This window comes from Chinchilla lanigera, unplaced genomic scaffold (genome assembly GCF_000276665.1).
Source record: "Chinchilla lanigera isolate Chin_1 unplaced genomic scaffold, ChiLan1.0 scaffold00119, whole genome shotgun sequence".
In the NCBI taxonomy this organism is placed as follows: domain Eukaryota; kingdom Metazoa; phylum Chordata; class Mammalia; order Rodentia; family Chinchillidae; genus Chinchilla; species Chinchilla lanigera.
This window is the reverse complement of record NW_004955520.1, coordinates 110,409-128,665: the sequence shown is the minus strand read 5'-3', so window position 1 is coordinate 128,665 and position 18,257 is coordinate 110,409. Positions and strand designations below refer to the sequence as shown.

The 18,257-nt window shown below is 50.2% G+C and overlaps 2 protein-coding genes across 2 annotated transcripts in view; one reads left to right on the top strand and one right to left on the bottom strand.

The window, feature by feature from the left end:
* The window catches only part of Ephx1 (epoxide hydrolase 1, microsomal (xenobiotic)), a gene marked incomplete in the record, with an annotated part of 26,621 nt that extends 14,318 nt beyond the window's left edge, over window positions 1-12,303 (top strand). Inside the window, 8 exon segments of the mRNA XM_013507052.1 lie at window positions 366-553; window positions 1,708-1,888; window positions 8,507-8,734; window positions 9,108-9,237; window positions 9,455-9,663; window positions 11,004-11,112; window positions 11,572-11,697; window positions 11,930-12,303. Coding sequence (XP_013362506.1) covers window positions 371-553; window positions 1,708-1,888; window positions 8,507-8,734; window positions 9,108-9,237; window positions 9,455-9,663; window positions 11,004-11,112; window positions 11,572-11,697; window positions 11,930-12,131 — 1,368 coding nt within the window.
* Window positions 12,304-13,534: 1,231 nt separating this feature from the next.
* On the bottom strand, window positions 13,535-18,234 carry LOC102003900 (CSC1-like protein 1; the record flags this gene model as incomplete). Its single annotated transcript, XM_013507053.1, is given in 6 exon segments — window positions 13,535-14,089; window positions 15,000-15,062; window positions 15,338-15,453; window positions 15,920-16,087; window positions 17,059-17,164; window positions 18,072-18,234. Coding segments are annotated over 6 exon segments (793 nt in total), but the record flags the coding sequence as incomplete, so codon positions are not given.
* Between the last annotated feature and the right edge of the window lie 23 nt (window positions 18,235-18,257).

Below are 18,257 nucleotides of genomic sequence, written 5' to 3'. Positions count from 1 at the left end.
TCTTCTTCTTCTTCTTCTTCTTCTTCTTCTTCTTCTTCTTCTTCTTCTTCTTCTCTCTCTTGCTCTTTCTCTCTCTCTTCCTTCTTTCCTTCCTTCCTATCTTGTCTTTTTTAAGACAGGGTTTCATTATGCAGTTCAGGCTGGGCTTCAACTTACTTTGAGCCTAGGCTGGCCTTGAACTCACAGCAATCCTCCTGCCTCAGCCTCCCCAGTGCTGGGATCACAGGTATGTGCCACCATACCTGGCTAGTCACAGTTTCTTTAGACAAATATACTGGGTGGGACAGGCACTGGTGAGGAGCCTGTGGGGATCAGTTCCTCGGCGGGTCATCTCTCTTGCTGATGGTTTCTTCTTCATCCCACAGGAGTCATGTGGCTGGAAATTCTCCTCGCCTCCACGCTGGGCTTCCTCATCTACTGGTTTGTCTCCCGGGACAAGGAGGAGACTTTGCCACTTGAAGATGGTTGGTGGGGCCCAGGGACGAAGTCTACAGCCAGGGAGGATGAGAGCATCCACCCTTTCAAAGTGGAAACCTCAGAGGAGGAGATCAGTGTAAGGCACCTCCCTGTCAAGGCTGCAGTTCATGTGACAGAGCTGGGGGGACAGCCCTGGTTGGAGTTCTCTATGTCCCCCACCCTTTCTACTGCTCTCCCCTCCCGAGGCCCAGCGTATGCAGCTGGCAAGGCTGTGAGGCACCAGGGGCAGGCACTGGAGGCTTTAGAGAGCAGCTGTCTGTACTTCCTCTGGCCCCTAAGGCCTTGTGAAGCACAGGCATGTGCGAGGCAGGGGCTTCCTGCACCAGAGCAGTGGTTCCAGGGAGCAGTGAGAGGCAGGGCAGGCCTGTAGCGGTTGCTGTGTGTCAGCACTTTGGCTGTGTCTAGGCTGCAGCAATCCTGTTGCCTTCTCAGCAGTGGGAGGGAGGCTCAGAAAGGTGAAGCAGTGTGTTCCAGGGATCAAGCTGACACACAGGAAGATTTGAACTCAGGTCCAGCTCCTGGCTGCTGCAGTCAGGAGGGGACACAGGGAAGTCCTGAGTGCCTGAGATCCCCCTGAAGGGTGAGGCTGGGGTGGAGTGGCAGGACCAGCGCAAACCTGTCCATCTCTTATCCTGTACTCCTTGAGCACTTACTGTGTGCTGGAAGAAAACAGGGACTGCTCTTCCTATAGCTTGTTGTCCAGTAGTTGGGGCAGGATGGTGAACAAGATGAGTGTTCAGAAGATGAGTGGTGAGAGGCACGGTGTGCTGGTAAAATGCTGTGAGAATTCTGAGGAAGGGAATTAAAAACCAGCTGCACTAAGCCCAAGGCACACAAGCCCTGCTCCCCATTGTCGGGGTGGTGGCTGAGCACTGAGGGTTACTGACTCTACAAGTCTCAGCTTTCAAAAATGGGGGTGGTGAAGCAGTTTGGCCCTCAGCACTACAAGGAAGAAAGGAAAGATGAAAAATGGAAAGTGAACGTGAAATGTGCAGTGATATGGCCAGTGTGCTGGTGCACGTCTGTGATCCCAAGTACTCAGCAGGCGAAGGCAGGAGTCTCACAAGTTCAGGACAAAGCACATCTCCGTTGGGATGATGTGCTGGTGATGTGGGAGCCTTGCTTTGCCACTGTCAAGGCACAGCATCTGCAGGCTTTATTCTGTTGTGAAACCCACTTTCTCCTGTGTTCTGCCTGCCCTCTCTCCTTGGGCCTTTGGTCCCACTGCAGGACTTACACCAGAGGATTGATAGGTTCCGTTTAACCCCATCTTTGGAGGGCAGCCGATTCCACTATGGCTTCAACTCCAAGTACCTGAAGAAGATCTTGTCGTACTGGCGCAATGAATTTGACTGGAGGAAGCAGGTGGAGATCCTCAACAAGTACCCTCACTTCAAGACGAAGATCGAAGGTGTGTTTGCTGAATATGGCCGGGGAGATCCATGGGGAGCCTTTTGCATGAGGGGGCTGCTGCAGGTCCCTGGGGTGCAGCTGGGAGGTGCAACCTTGCTAGAATGCAAAGACAATGCCCTCAGTCTTTAGTGATACTGTTGGACATAAATTTCTGGTGTTGCAAACAGGACAAAAGTAACTAGACTTTTGGGAAGTTTCTCATCAAGGCAAACTTTACTGCTGCAGAAGGGTGTGTGGTTTACGCTAAACAAAGCCAGCCAGCACACACACAAGTACTTTGCTGACTTTTTATTTCCTGATGCACTAGGCCATGCCCTTTTGGTGGGAGTGTAGCCTTACAGTCTAACCTGATTGGCTAGTTCTTAAGGTGTAGCTGCTTGGCAGAACAGATCCTGTGACTCAGAAATCTCTTTGTTACACACAAAAATTTATGACAGGTAGACTAGTGTGTGGCTCTTTGTCTTAAAATGTCTTTCTAAGGAATGGTGAAATAAGTACATGTACATTTTACAAGAATAGAATTTTATAAAAGTCAAGATTTGTATGATTGGAGTTATCTTAAATAGCCCCTTTGACAGAAAAGACTACCCAGGAGAATACAGATATAATTTAAAAGCCAGAGATATATTTTTGGGTTTTTTTGTGTGAGGGGGTTGGATTTTGTTTTGTTTTGTTTTTGAGACAGAATCTCACTGTATAGTTCAACCTGGCCTTGAACTCACTATGTATCCCAGGCTGGTCTCAAGCCTACGGCAATCTTCCTGCCTCAGCCTCCCAGATAATCTCCAGCCACACTGGGATTATAGGTGCGCACCACCATGACCAGCTTCAAAAGCCAGAGAGATGCAGGCTCTGTCCAACAAGGTGGTGGTGCATTACAAGAAGGATGGAGACTTGGACCTCAGTCTTCAAAGTCTTGAGACCAGGATGTCACTGTACAAAGGTGCTCATCTGGCCAGGCCTATAAAAATGTCCTCTCTGCAGCTCTAGACCACATGTCCCAGCTGTCCCTTGGTGTCACATAGACTCACCGGGGCAGTGTGTGTCTTGAATGTTTCTTGGGAAGGTGACAGCATTGTTATGGGTGAGCTAATATTTGCTGTGGTGGAAAAGCATTTTTGGTTTTTTTTTTTTTTTTTTTTTTTGTCTTTTTGAGACAGGGTCTCACTCTGCAGTTCAGGCTGGCCTTCAACTCACTTTGTAGCCCAGGCTGACCTCAAACTCACAGCAATCCTGCCTCAGCCTCCCGAGTGGTGGGGTTACAGGTGTGCGTCAACACACCCAGCCTGGAAAAGCATTTTTTAACTGCAGAAAGACTTAGAATCAAAGTTGGAAATATTTAAGAAAACCAGACCCATACCTTTCACTTTACAATCATATAGTTGTTGTGAAATATACCTAACAAAATTTACCATCAAGACCATTTTTAAGGGTACAATTCAGTGGCAGTAAATAGATAGGTGGTTCATCTTCATGAAACCATCACTCCCGACTATCTCTTAAACTTTCTTGTCGTCCCAAATGGAAACTCAGTGCTATGGACAATCGCTTCCTAGTTCCCTCTCCCTACCCTTGACAACCATTCTTTTTGTTTCTGGGAATTTCACAACTTCAGTACCCCCATCAATGGAATCACAGAGTATTTGTCATTTATATATGACTAACTTCCCTTTGCATGCTGTCCTTGGTCTTCATCTGCATTGTAGCATGTCTCAGAATTCTGCTTTTTCTTAAACTCAAGGTGTTGCCTGAGCTGGTAACTTTCGATCATCTCTTGGTCATCTAACCCCTCTCCTGCCCTCCCCTCTCCTGTTTTAGGCATTCTCTATATATTCTGGGTATTAATCCCTTACTAGGTATGATATTTACAAACATTTTCTCCTGTTCATTGGTTGACACAGTATTTGCTTTTTCATGCCTGTGTGGCATGAAGATTCAGAAAGTTTAATCTCTGAATCTTTTCTTTTATCCAGGCAAACCTCCCTCCAGCTTGTGGAGTTGCAGAGCATGCCCAGTGGTCCTAGTGCTGCCCGTGGCTGCTCCTCTGTCTCCAAGGCTTGAATGTGATAGGCAGTGATGAACCTGCTCTCGAGAGGGAAGGTGATGTGACAGGAAGTAGAAGTGCTGGCCCAGAGGCCTGTCAGCAAGTGCCACTGTCCTCTGATAGGCGAGACTGGGCTTGAGGGGGAACATGAAGGGGCTAGGGCAGTGGTGGCAAACCTGTGGCATGTGTGCTGCATTGGGCTGTCACTGAAAGCTTTAGAAGTTTACCATCACTGGGCTAGGGAGAAATGGAGTCCTCTGGAGTAGGACAGGAGCACACACAAGTTCTGGAATGATTTGCCTGCCTGCCTGCCTGCCTCCCTTCCTTCCTTCTTTCCTCCTCCTCTCTCTCAACGGGTCCTGCTTTCTTGCCTTTCTGGTCTCAGGTATTCCTCTGGGGATGCAGAGGGGGACAGGGATTCAGCCCAACAGTCACTCGCAGCGTGCACCCCTCCTTGCGGTGTGGCCCCGGGAACAGACGGCCTCAGGGTGGAGATGTGGGAATGTGGTCCAGGATGGAGGGAAGAGCAATGGTGAGGGCTGTTTCCCTCCTGGAGGTTACAAGCAGTGTGCCTGGAGTCCAGTTGTACCAGAAAAAGTTTCTAGAATCTGTTCTACTCCACAGTGCTTATCAGTAGTGGGCCTACTCGGTGTTGAATGATTGCCTGGCATTTGTGAGGCCCAGGACTCACTCCATCTACAGCACTGCAAAATAAATAATCCCTCTGCCAATTTAAAAAAATTAGAAAGCTATGTTTTGTAATTGGGAAAAGATAATTAGTGCTTATAGTGGGACCAAGTTGTGCATTTAGTATGTGTTTATTGCAGAAAAATTAGCACATAAAATACAAAGAATGCCAGGTGCAGTGGCACATGCCTGTCATCCCAGTGCTTGGAAGGCTGAGGGAGGAGGCCCACTATGAGTCTGAGGCCAGTCTGAAATACATAGCAAGCACCTGCCTCAAAATCAAACAAAACAAAACCACAAAGAAGAAATTATAAGCAATTAATTTTTCTGCTCAGGGAGAACCAGTTCACTCTCTGAATCCTCTAAATTCAGACACATACCATGCAGACAGTCCCTGGCTTGAGATGGTTCTATTTATGACTTTTCACCTTCACAATGGTGTGAAAGCAATATGCGCTTAGTAGAAGTCATGTTTTGAATATGGATCTTTTCCCTGTCTGGTCATCTGCTGTCCAGCCAGAGCTTCCAGTCAGCCTCTTAATCATGAGGGGAAACAATGGATACTCTGCAGTGGGGTTGCAAGGTACATCAATCTGGGTTGGAGGGTTTTTTTTTTCTCTCAGGACTTGAAATACTGCACTCCAACCTCTCCTTGACTTGAGGGTTTGTGTTGAGAAGTTTGCTGTGATTCTGATGGGCTTTCTTTTAGAGGCAATTTATTTCTTTTCTTTACAGCTTTTATTATTCTTTTCTTGTGTTGACTTCTTAACTATTATATGCTTGTTATACATTTTTTTTTGAGCATGGCAACTTGAATTTCTGTATGCCTCACTTATCACCATTTCAAATATGTCAAAATTTTTTCCCTGCTTGGGAAGTTTTCTGCCATTACTTCTGTGAACAGGTTTTTTATGTCATTTATACTATCTTCTACTTTTTAATTGACCCCAGTCAATCTTATTCTTCTTTGCATAATCTAGCAGTTGTTGGATTTGGTTTTTCATGGTCCTTTGCTATTTTTATTTTTTTAAATTTTTTTTCCTTGCTATTTTTGAAAAATCTTTCTTTTCATGATTGTTAATTGCAATCCTGTCTTCTATATCTGAGATTCTATCCCCACATGGGCTCATTCTGCTGCATATACTTTCAGTGGCATTTTTAATTTCCTAGATATCTGTTTGAATCTGTTTCATGGATTCCATTTCTTTCTGGTGTTAGGCAGTCATGCTTTCTGTCATTTTCCTAAGCTCCTCTAGTTTTAAAAAAATCTGTATCTGCTTTAGACTAACCATGTCTTTCGTTATGGTCACTATCTCTGTAATTATCTGAGAAATTATTTCTGATTTGATTTTTTTCTAGAGCCTCATTCATCTGGTTTGTTACTTTCGCTGTTATCAGTGCAGAGGGACCAGATGGTTGGCTTTTGAATTGTTTCACCTCATTGTTTCACATTTCACCTGGAAGTCTAGGGTTGCATCTTGCTTAAGTGTCTTCTCATTTTCTTTTCCTTTTTCTTCTTTTAAGTGTAAGTCCTGGGTTGACACTTGTAAATTGCTCATGGCAGTAGCTCTGTTGCTAGTAGTTAGAACCCTCAAGAAATGACTGTTTCTCAGATGTCTTCCAGGTGTAGCTGGCCTTTGGGTTTTGAGTCTATTGACAAGATCCCATCTCTTCAATTTATTGGGGAGAATTTGCTGCCTATTTGGCCTAATCCCTGGTTCTTCAGCACTGGCCTATGTTATTTTTTAGGCAATCTCAGGCTTAGCATACCAGGAAGAACAACTGATAGAACAATTATGTTACCTTGGCTAATGTAGTATAATCAGCAATTACAGTAGCATCAAACACAGCCTAGAAAATGACAAACTGTGATAAATTTGTGACAATAAATCTGTGACCAACTGTCATTAATTTGCCACTTTTAACTTTATATTTGATCTTAGGGGCTGGGGATTTAGCTCAGCGGCAAAAGCGCCTGCCTGGCAAGCGCAAGGTCGTGAGTTCATTTCCCGGTACCAGAGAAAAACTAAAAAAAAAAAAACAAAAAAACAAAAAAACAAAACTTTACATTTGATCTTAGCCAAAAGGCCGAGAAGTGATGCCACCTTTAACTTTATGAACTAGATTTGTGGTTATATGACAAAATCTAAAATAAGACAAAAAATTATATACAGTAAATAAGCCCTCCGTATGGTGATTTTACCCTCAGGGGAGAAAATGTAAAATCAGTTAGGGGAAAAAATAAAGAAATAGAAGAAGAAGAGATTAGAAGCAAGGCTGGAGGACAAAATGAGATTATGCAAACTTTGGGAAACTGGTGAAGAAGACAAGAGGGAAAGAGAGAAGGAAGAAATAAGAATAGAACCAAGCAGCAACAACAAAAAAACTAGAAACACTGTTCACACTCATATAAAAACAAGAACAAACAAGAAAAAAAGAGAGAAAAAAATGAGAAAAAAATGTCCAGTTCAAGGTGTGTCTCTGATGTCACTGATAGACTGGGCAGACAGAGCCCGATCTGTGTTGATGAATCCCAACAGGCCAGCTGTGGATTCATGGCAGGGTAGTGAATAATCCCAGAAAGCCTGCATTTTTAGTTCCACTGAAGTTCAGGCTGGTTTCTGGCTGGGAGTCTGGAACCCAGTTTGTTCAGCCTGCAACACTCCATGTACCTCCTGCCGGCTTGGACTTGGCTGCTTGCTGGCTTTAACTCAGCTACTTAACCCCCCGCCTACTTGAACTCACCTCACTCTGACACTGGCAGCTGCTAGATGGAGTCAGCCTGCCGCTGTTCTGTGTTCTGAGCTCAGCTAGCCCCTCTGCAAGTTGGCTACCAATCACCCTCTCCTGGGGCCATCTGAACTGAACTCAGCAGTCACCGCAGTCTGCTGTGTCCGCTGCTCCATTCCACTGGCTCATTTGTCTGTGGAGGCCTCTGAGGTTGCCAGCAGCCACAGGCTGGAGCTGCCCCTCCCACGCAGAGTCAGAGCTCTGGGAGAAAGCATTGCTTGTCACCTCCTCCTTCTTCACTGAAGTGTCTCTCTTCACTCTCCCCAGGGGCTTCAGTTGTTACTTCAGATCCTTCCTGGCTCCCAGGAACCCACTTCCCTTCTTTTCCCCTTCCCCATGTTGCTATGTTCCAGCAGCTGGACATCAAATCTCAGAGAGGCTCTTTCACTGCTGTTCATCACTATGCCATCTTCCTTAAATGCATTTTAGACTTAAGAAATTTTCAACTTAAGGTGGGTTTATCATGTGGGTTTATCACGTAAGTTGAGGAGCACCCACATAAAATATGCAAACATATTACTGTGACAAAACTGGATCATACAATGGATCTGACTTGTTAATTTGCTTTTACCATGTAGCAATAAACTATTTTCTGTGTTAAATATACATCTACACCTATTCTAGTATAGTTACTATTAAAATATAATCTAACTAATTAACCCTCTATTGCAGGATCTCCAGGCCTCTTTCTCCCCCCATACAACTTTTAAATTATGCAGCTCTGTGGGTGGGGGTGGGGAGACCATGCCACATACTATGGGAACGCTAAGGAGACTGAAGCCAGGATGATCACTGTAAGGCCAAGTTCAGCCTGGACCACATAGTGAGACACTCTCTCAAAAACACCAGAGAAAAAGTAAACAAAATATGCAGCTGTACTGTGAGCTAGGAACTATCTTGGCCTGGAGCCCAGCCATGCGGGCACAGACTGGCTGTGTTTTCTTGTGTGTGTGTGTGTGTTGTGGGGGGTCTTGATGTCTGAGGACATGGCATGGTGAGTGTAGTGTGAGCTGAGGTGACCGTGGCCACTCCCACAGGGCATTAAATTCAGCAGCACCCAGTGCCTGTGCCACCCTGACTGCATTCTGTCCCCAGGGCTAGACATCCACTTTGTCCACGCAAAGCCCCAACAGCTGCCCTCAGGCTGCACCCCAAAGCCCTTGCTGATGGTGCATGGTTGGCCCGGCTCCTTCTACGAGTTTTATAAGATCATCCCGCTTCTGATGGACTCCAAGAGCCACGGCCTAAGTGATGAACATGTGTTTGAAGTCATCTGCCCCTCCATCCCTGGCTACGGCTTCTCAGAGGCATCCAGCAAGAAGGGTAAGGAGCTGCCACTGGCTTAGAACACCTTGTCCTGCCAAGCATGGCCTGGGCTTCCCACCTGGCTCTTGGGGAGGATGAGACAGGAGGACTCTGAGGGCATTCTTGTGCTAAAATGCTAGCTTGGCTAAGATCTGGCCTGAGGTCTTTCCAGGCCAATGAGGCTCTTACCAGAGCCCGGCAGAGCCGTGCTGCCTGCTTAGTGCCTGATCTGAGGCAGGTGCTGGCCACATGGTATCATGCTGAGCCTCTTTTGCCTGTGAGGAGCTGGCCTCAGCACCAATGGAGGCATGGAGTCTGAGGAGTTCATAGGGCACCCTGCACTCTGGAAGTGACTTCCCTGTGAATTCATTTTCCTCTTCTTCACAACCAGGCCTGGATACAGTGGCCACTGCCCGGATCTTTTACAAGCTGATGCTGAGGCTGGGCTTTCAGGAGTTCTACATTCAGGGAGGAGACTGGGGGGCCCAGATCTGCACCAACATGGCTCAGCTGGTGCCCAGGTAAGGTCCCATCAGGACCCCATGGCCAAGAGAACGTGGTGCTGGGCACAGCTGCTTGCAACAGCCCTACCTGCCAGCAGCTGACCTGGCCCCATGTACCAGGGTCCACCCAGGTGGGGAGAGCAGGGAGGCTGTCCCTACTGGTCTCTGCCCTCGCCTGTGTCTGACCATCTCCCTCAGTGCAAGCCCAGCCTCACCTGCCACTCTCTGCCCTCAGCCACGTGAAAGGCCTGCACTTGAACATGGCATTAATTTTAAGAAATACCTACACCCTGACCCTTCTCCTGGGGCAACGTATTGGGAGGCTTCTTGGCTATACTGAGAGAGATATACAGCTGATCTACCCCTTCAAGGAAAAGGTTTTCTACAGCATCATGAGGGAGAGTGGCTACATGCACATCCAGGCCACCAAGCCGGACACTGTAGGTGAGTACCCAGAGGTGGGGGATTTCATGGTCTTCAGGACACTGCCCACAGGTGAAAACCCCTGTAAGGGACTCAGAGATCTTTTAACCCTTAATGGCGTTCCCCTAGAGAAGTGGGTTTGCATATGGTCATCCAGTCCCAGGCTAATCCAGTTGTTTGGCTGATACAGAATCTGCAGTGGCTTTGGTTCCTGACCCCTCACCCCACTCCCAGCCTGTGTCATGCCAAGTACCAAGAAGCAGAGGGAAGGAGGAGGCAAAGGGTGGAGAAGCCTGGCTCTGTGCAGCTTGTGCCAGTGGTGCAAAGGGAGTATGTGCTGAGGGACTGGAGGACTTCCCTGCAGTAGTGAGGAGGCCCAGCAACTACTTCTGCCACCAGGGTCCTGTTGGAACTCAGTTTTTAAAAAAGCTAAAAATCACTATTCTCATCCGTACATGAAATGAACACGTCCAAGATCTTATTGAATTCATTAATTCATAAACTAATCAGTAAAATGTTACAAAACAGCAAGTATTCAGAGGCAAGTAAGAAAATAATTTGCTAATGGAGGCAGAACCCATCCACATCCACAGAGTAATACATATCCACTGGAGCTCTTTTATGGACAGGAGTCATTTGTATCACTCCTAGTGTTATATAACTGATAGAGCTGTAAAGACAAGGGAAGACAGGGAGCTAGGGGACAGATGACCCCAGAGGTGCCCACGGGCTCAGCTCTGGATTCTACTGGCAAGTTCCTGAAGCCATTCTGCCCACGCCAAAGCCTTTCCTAGTTTTCATGGCAACCCCACAGTCTCTCACATGAGGCAGCTCATGAGTGGAATAGCACCTTATAATACAATTTTTGCTCCAGTTATAAAGTATATGCTCATTGTAAATTTATTTTTAAATACACGAAGCATAAAGCAGAGGTAAGAATCACCTGTAAGTTCTTCTTCCTCCCTGAAAAAACAAAAACCCTACTTCCTAAAAAATAAAAAAAATGACCCTCCTTTTTACAACCAGCACTGTGGGCTGGGCTGAGTTGTGACTCAGTGGTAAAGCACTTATTTCCAAGCATGAGGCCCTGGGTTTAAGTTCCATCACAGCTAAATAGATAAAGTAAAAGCCCCACTCCTATATATTTTTTACTCACATCTCACCAGTCTCAGAGCTGCAGATCTTTCAGTCTGAAGGAAACTATGCCTGAAGTATGTGAAACATCATCAGATCTGGGAGGGATCTTCCTGGCTCACCTCTGGAGCTGCAGAGGCCAGAGGCTGGGGAAGTGAAGTGTGAGAACCCCAGGGTTAGGGCAGGTGGTTATGCAAGCCTAGTCTGCTGTGCCTCTTCCCACACAGGCTGTGCTCTGAATGACTCTCCGGTGGGATTAGCTGCCTACATCCTGGAGAAGTTTTCCACCTGGACCAATCCAGAATTCCGAGACCTGGAGGATGGAGGCCTGGAGAGGTGAGGCCCCTTGTCCACCTCTAAACCTCCCTTTCATCCTCTCCCATGTTGCTCTTGGTAGGGTGACCACTAGTATTCTGAGCTTTACCACAAACACTAACCCATGGCTATCATCACCACATGTGTATGGGGGTATGGAGTCACCCATAGACCTGGTGACCTGCTCCAAGCCTCACAGCAGGGTGATGAGGAATAGGAGCCGTACAGGGTATCCAGAGGTAGTGCCCTCTGGAAGTGGCTGCAGGAGGATAGGCAGGCTGCAGCCTCTGCAGTGCATGATTCCAACTCCCTGCCTGACTCAGGCTTTGTCATACCTATAGTCAGGGGCTCTGGAGAGGCTCCTGCAGCATCTGGCTACCCTAGCTATGGGGGCTCAGCACTCCAGGCATGAGGCTGTGCAGTACTCTGCCTGCTGTGCCCTGTTCTTGCCTCAGCCTGGCTTCCTATTGTGCTTCCCAGGAAGTTCTCCCTGGACGAGCTGTTAACCAACATCATGCTCTACTGGACAACAGGGAGCATCATCTCCTCCCAGCGCTACTACAAGGAGAACCTGGGCCAGGGCCTAATGACCCAGAAGCATGCGGGGTGAGTATGGCCCATGGAGTGGCACAGCTGGGGCTATAACTTGGACAGAGCTGGGGGATCTAGGAAAGCAGCAAAGGTTAGTGCCACAGGCTGCCCTAGACTCCTGCCAGGAAAGGGAGTGCCCAGCAAGGAGGAAGTAATGATGGGTAGCTGACTAGTTGGCGACAGTCTGCCTTTTTCTGTGTGGCTGCATGTGACTCTCAGACTCCTCTTTGGCCCTATGTCCTTCTAGGATGAAGGTCTTTGTGCCCACTGGCTTTGCTGCCTTCCCCTGTGAGTTACTGCACCTCCCTGAGAGATGGGTGAGGACCAAGTACCCCAAGCTCCTCTCCTACTCCTACATGGCTCGTGGGGGCCACTTCGCTGCCATGGAGGAACCCGAGCTGCTGGCCCAGGACATCCGCAAGTTTGTGACTTTGGTGGAGCAACAGTGACCTGCTGGGTGCAGTGTGTCCTCCCTAGCTATCAGCCTGTCCTGCTTGCTCTTGGGCTTGCTGTCCTGAACCCCACCCCTAAGGCCTGGGGGCTTAGGCCCACCCCACCCTAACTCCCTTCCCATGTGAAACCATGTGCTTGAATGATAAATGATGTCACATTTCAGAACCACTAGAGACAAATGATTTGCAGTACTCCCCTTCCTAGGAACAGCTATCTGCACCAGGGTTTGTCTTCCCTGGGGACCCCAAGTGGAAGGGGGTGCGTTCATAGCCTACACTGTCTGGCTAGGAGCAGCAGGGGCCGGGGTGGTGGGAGACCCAGGGCCAGTCCTATGAGATGCAGAGTTGTGGGGTGTGGTGACAAGGATCCAGAGTCTGGGTGGACAGTGGGGCCTTGTGATGCCCCTGTTCCATTCCCACCCCACACCAGCCTCCACCTCAGCCACATATCCAGCTTGGCCAGGATGTAGATGAAGTAGAGGCTGTGCCTGTCTACCACGTACTTGCAGAGGATATAGACGAGGGCTGCAGAGGTAGGCTGTGAGCAGGTGACTAATGGGCCACAGGACCTGGGCATCTTCCCTTGGAAGGAGCTAGGAGTGGGAGGTTGAGCAAAGATGGACCTCAGGGAATAGGAACCTGTGATTCTGTCCTGCATTGCTGAGTAACTGGCCCAGCCAGGGGCCACTTTCCTACCCAGAAGCAGCCTGAGGTACTAGCCCAGGACATCCACAAGTTTGTGACACTGGTGGATAGAGTGACCAGCAGAGTGGAGTGTGGCCTCCCCAGCTGCAGACCCCTCCTGTTCTTTGGGCTGCTACCTTTAAACTGGAACCCTAAGGCTCAAGGGCCTAGGCTCACCCTATCCTGTTAAGCCACATGTTTGGATTATAAATGATGTCATTTCTCAGCCTTGGGAGCCAAATGGCATGTGATGCCCTAGGTCTCCTAATGGGGCTCCCTTTCCAGAGGACAGCTGTCTGTGCTGGGGTCCCACCCAGTCCACTGACCCCAAAAAGAAGGTGGTGCCACTGTCTCCTCCCCTCCCAGCTTGGAGCAGTAGCAGGTGGGAAGGCTGGAGGGACCAGGATACAGGTCTGTAGGGTGAGGGGTGCGCCTAGGCGGGGACATGGAGTCAGGTGGACCATGGGCCACACGAAGGCACTGTGCTCTTCCAGTCCTAGACCAGACTCTGCCCCAAACTCAGACCCTGGCCCTGTGACTTCCTCACCCCCACCCTCTGCAGGGCCCAGAGAGGAGACTTGACAAAAGTCCATAGTGGCGTGGGAACCTGGGGAAGAAAGATGCCATCACCTTCCAGTCTTCCAGTCAGGCCCACACTCTCTCCAGCCTTAACCCAACACTTCCTGGGGTGGAACCCCACATGCTTGACCACTAGCCTCAGCCAAAGGCACTTTATTAATGGTCTTCATCGTCTCTGCCTGCAGCAGAGTGACCCAGACCCCATCACAAGGCCCATGGAGATGGGACACAGGCCGTGGTCAGATTGGCCAGGCACTGACCACTGCTGTGGGAGGACACTGGATAGTCCTCTTGTCACATGGCTCTCCATGGCCAACATCGTTCTCAGGACCAACTTGGGAAAGGAATTTCTAACACATGAACTTGGCTTCAGACCCTGGGGTACAATCCCAGCCACAAAGCTCAAAGCACAGGGGCAGGGCTCTGGGGAAGAGGCAGGTCCACCTCCACTGTGGTCCCACAGCCAGCCCAGCCCTAATCAGGGCTGAGCCCCTTCTTGTCTGCAGACAGTATCTTCACAGGTAGCCTGTAGTAGAGGAGGTAACTGCACTGTCCTCTGGGTTGCAGACTGTGTCCTGCTTGGGTAGGTTCCCACTGACATGGTGGATGGTGCCATAGGTCTGCTGCTGTTGCAAGGACAGGGCTGTCCTCTCCGAGGCAAGACCACTCAGGATCCGGGGCACATAGAGCTGCTAGCAAATGGGAGTTAGTGCTACCCAAACTATGCCACCTACAGAACTTCCCATAAACCTGGGTAAACCGGAAAACGCACCACAACCTGGTCCTAGTTGTTAAGATCATACACAACAGAGAAGCTTCCTCCAATTCCCAGCAAAGGATTCTAGAATCTCTCACTTTACAGGGGGAACAAATCTGTCTACACTGGGCTTGTAAATGATGTTTCCTCCCAGTCCCTGGTGCAGTTGCCTGGCTGGGCCGTGAGCCTGTCTCGCTCCTCCTAGCAGGGTTTCCACCCTCCTTCGGGCCTGCATTTCCCTGACTTGGGGGTTCAGGACCTTGTCTTGTGGGGCTTGCACACTGATGAGAGTGCCCACCACCTGGGAAGAGCACTGCAGAGGAGGCCAGCCCCATCAAACCTCGTACCCCACAGCTCTGGGACCCAGGTCCCACGCGCAGGACCCCAGAGGCCAGAGGCAGGGAGAAGCAAGGGGTTTGTTCAGAGCATTCTGGTGCCAGTGAGGGCCTCAGAGGGCAACTGAGTGGCTGGTGATAAAGCCCAGACTCACAAGCACCATGACTGAAGAAAAACAAGCCAGGAGGGGCTGGCATCAGAGTGGGCACACAGTGCAGAGATCAGTCACCTCCTCAATGAGTGACAAATTTCAGATATCCTGAAAGGAGGGGCTGAGGCATGAAGCACTGTCTCCACTGTGTTCAAGGCCCTGAGTTTGATGCCCAGTGTTGCAAAGAAAAAAAATCCAAAGGGACTGGGGATTCCTTTTCCACTGACACTAATTCAGAAACATGCCTGCCCCATGATTAAAGGTCTCCTATCTTAGGAGTCGATGGGCAGGGCACATGGGACTTCTATCCCCAGAGCAACAAGAGTAGAAAGCAGTGAACAAGCAGCCGACGGCTTACTGTAAGTGGTGCAGGCTCCTGGGCCTCTGCCTCGCTTCCTTCCTGTCTTGCCAATTCTTCTGTCTGCAGATAACAGTGAAGAGATGCATGATGAAAATTTGATCTCCTTGAACTCACACCCTTTAAACAGAGACAATTTGACACCAGAACAACAGCACCAGCTGGCTCTGAGGTCCCAGTGGGTGGGTCTGTGTGTGCAAGAGGCAGAGGAGGGGAGGGAAGTGCATGTTACATCCAAGTACCCTTGCCTTTCCCAGGGAGGGGTGGATCTCAAGAAGGGTGCTGCTGTTTTGACTCAGGAAGGGGTGGGGACATCATGATCTCCTTAGATTCTGTACCTTGTAGTGCAGAGGGCTGAGGTGCCGGAAGCAGCCAAAGCAGGTATACGCCAGGCAGATCAGGATGGTGAGCAGCACGACCAGGAGGGTGAACAGGGTGGCAGGGGCCTGCAGACCTGGGGAGGAAAATGATGGTCCCAGAGCAGGGACTATCTCCTGTGGGAGAGAGCACCACTCTGCCTGGCTCTGCAACCTAGCCTCATGCAGCAGTCAGAATGGAGTCTCTAGAGCCAGAAGCAGAGGTGACCCACAAGTCTACTGCCTTTTGCTTTCTGTTGAGTGTCCTTGTCTCTCTGGCTCCTCCATCATCTCCACACTATGGATAGTGAAGTCAAGGACCACCCAGCACCCATAAGAGCAGTCTAGACCAGCTTCCCTTCTTTGGCTCAGTCCCCCAGAGCTGTCCTCAGCCTGGCATGTCTGTGGGGAACCAGCTGGCATGCTGACCATGGACACCACACACCCAGGCCTTGCCTGGGTGCCATGCTTTGATCAGATGCCAAGTTAGTACCTGATGACTGGCTGACATGGGTGGATGTGGGCCTGTGAGGCAGAGGGCGGCCCAGGTCAGAGGGCACTCACCTAGGCGCAGGAAGGAGAAGAAGAAGAGCCAGAAGAGGCAGAGGATGGGCGCAGCCAAGGCCTGGTTCACAGCAGCGAAGTGCAGCCTCTTGTCCAGCTTGGCTGGAAGATAGACGAAGTAGAGGTTGTGCCGGTCCACCATGTGCTTGAGCAGGATGTAGATGAGGCCTGTGAAGGTGGGCTGTGAGTGGGTGGGCTGAACTCACACCCGCTAAGCAGAGACAACTTGACACCACAATAGCACCAGCTGACTCTGAGCTCCCAGTGGGGGTGTGGGTGTGTGCAAGAGACAGAGGAGGGAAGTGAACTGCCATGTGATATACAAGTACCCTTGACTTCCCAGGGAGGGCCTGGGAAGGTGGCCTATGAATGTGTGGCCAGCTTCCCTCAGAGGGAGGCTCATTTTCATGGAGTTAAGGGTGGGGTGCTGAGCAAAGTCTGGGCCAAAATTGGGAAAAGCACATCCTGACTGCTAGCTTGTTCTCACTCCTCCCTCACTTCTCCCTGACTCTGAGGGAATAGGAGCCCCTGTGATTCTGCCCTACATCACAGAGTACCTGGCCCAGCCCTGCTTGCCTCCCATACTGAGCCATCCCTCAGAACTCCCCACCCTCCTGCCTCCTCACAGTCCAAGGAGGCTGAGGCTCTGACACAGCAGGATACAGGAGGGTGCTGGCTTTGTTTTTCCAGGGCTGGGGAGATGGAGCCCAGGCCCTGGCATGTGCTCAAAAGTGCTCCACTGAGCTGGCTGAGGCAGCAGCAGCAGCACCAGCAACAGCAAGACAGTGCTGGTATAGGATGCAAGCTCTCAGGTGGGGGCTGGTGGAGATCAGTGGTAGAGGGCATGCTGAGCATATGTAGAGCCCTCAGGTTGATCCCCAGCATGCATAGAGGCAAGAGTGACCCTGTGACAGGGTCAGCCCACAGAAAAGTCATGCAGAAGCACTAAGGGAGGTTGCACTTGGAGTCCAGCAGAGTTTGTTCAGACTTGATGTGAAATTTGATGCAATGTGTTTCCCTGGCAGCAGTGGTTTCAGTGGCCACAAGAGATCCACTGAGCTGGAGCTCCATAGTTATGAAGTCTGTCCCTGAGGACTGGTGGAAGCAGCTGTCCACGTGTGGGCACAAGGGTCACTCACCAAATGGCGCTATAATGGGGCAGGTGATGCTGTAGGCCATGATGACAGTGAAGATGCACAGCATCCAGGCATACATGGCTCCAAACTCGAACTGGTAAGCCTGGTTCTGGGAGCAAGAAGTGACGAGAAGTTCAGGGCTAGCCCTCTGATCCCTCCCTGCCTGACAAGGATTGGGGGCTCAGGTGGCAGGAGACTCAGCCACTTGCTACAAGAAGAACTGGCACCCTGGCCCAGCTAGTGGAATTTTCTCAGTCTGCCCAGGACTCCAGGGCACAGGGAGGCAGCAGAAGGCCAGGCCTCCAGGGAAGGTGACACTGTGCCCACCCAGGTCTTCAAAGCACAGGGATTGGAGTCAGCGGCCATGAGGCAGAGCTGGCCTAAGGACAGCTGTAGAGTGATTCCCAGACTTGGTACCACAGGAAACACCCGCTCAGCCCCTTCTGGCCATGATGCCTCGGCCAGCTTAATTTGTGTCTCTGAGAAACAGGAAGTGTAGTGCTGTTGGTCTTACAAGGGGACCCTGAGGATTAAACAGATTATCCTTGCCTCTCTCACAGCACCCACCAAGGCAGAGCAATAAGAGAGGTCCCCAGGCCATCTAATTTAGGGAGTGCTGGAACAAATGCTGCAATTTCAAAATGCCTTTGATAGCTGGGCTCTGCTAAGAACACATGCAAATGGATGCCCATGGAAAGGCACGGATTGTGCTCTCAACCCCACCTTGTCCTTTCTTTGTGCTGGTGGAACCCAGGGCCCGGGGCTCCCTAAGCAGTGTTCTACCAGTGAGTGCCACCTGGGGCCCAGGAACCTGGGGACTCTAAGTGTATGTATGGATGCAGCCAAAGTGGTCACAGTGCAGAAGTGCCAAGCTCTCTTCTCCTTCCCACATTAAGGAGCCCACGTTATGGAGAAGCTCCCAGCAGAGGCGGCCCTGGTCCAGGTGCAAGAAGGAGTGGGCCAAACCTGAGCTGGGAGGTATGAGGCCTGGGGTTTGGAGGGAGTCAGAGGCACACCTGCTTAACGTTCTTGCGGTCAGCGGCTGTCCTGGCCATGACCATGCGGAAGGTGTAGACGATGAGGCCTGGCAGCCGCAGCAGCTCCATGCCATTGCCGATGAAGGCCGAGGCAATCACATAGTTCACGAAGAAGGCGCCCTGGTCTGGCAGGAAGACACACCTGGAGATAGGGCCAGTGTGTAA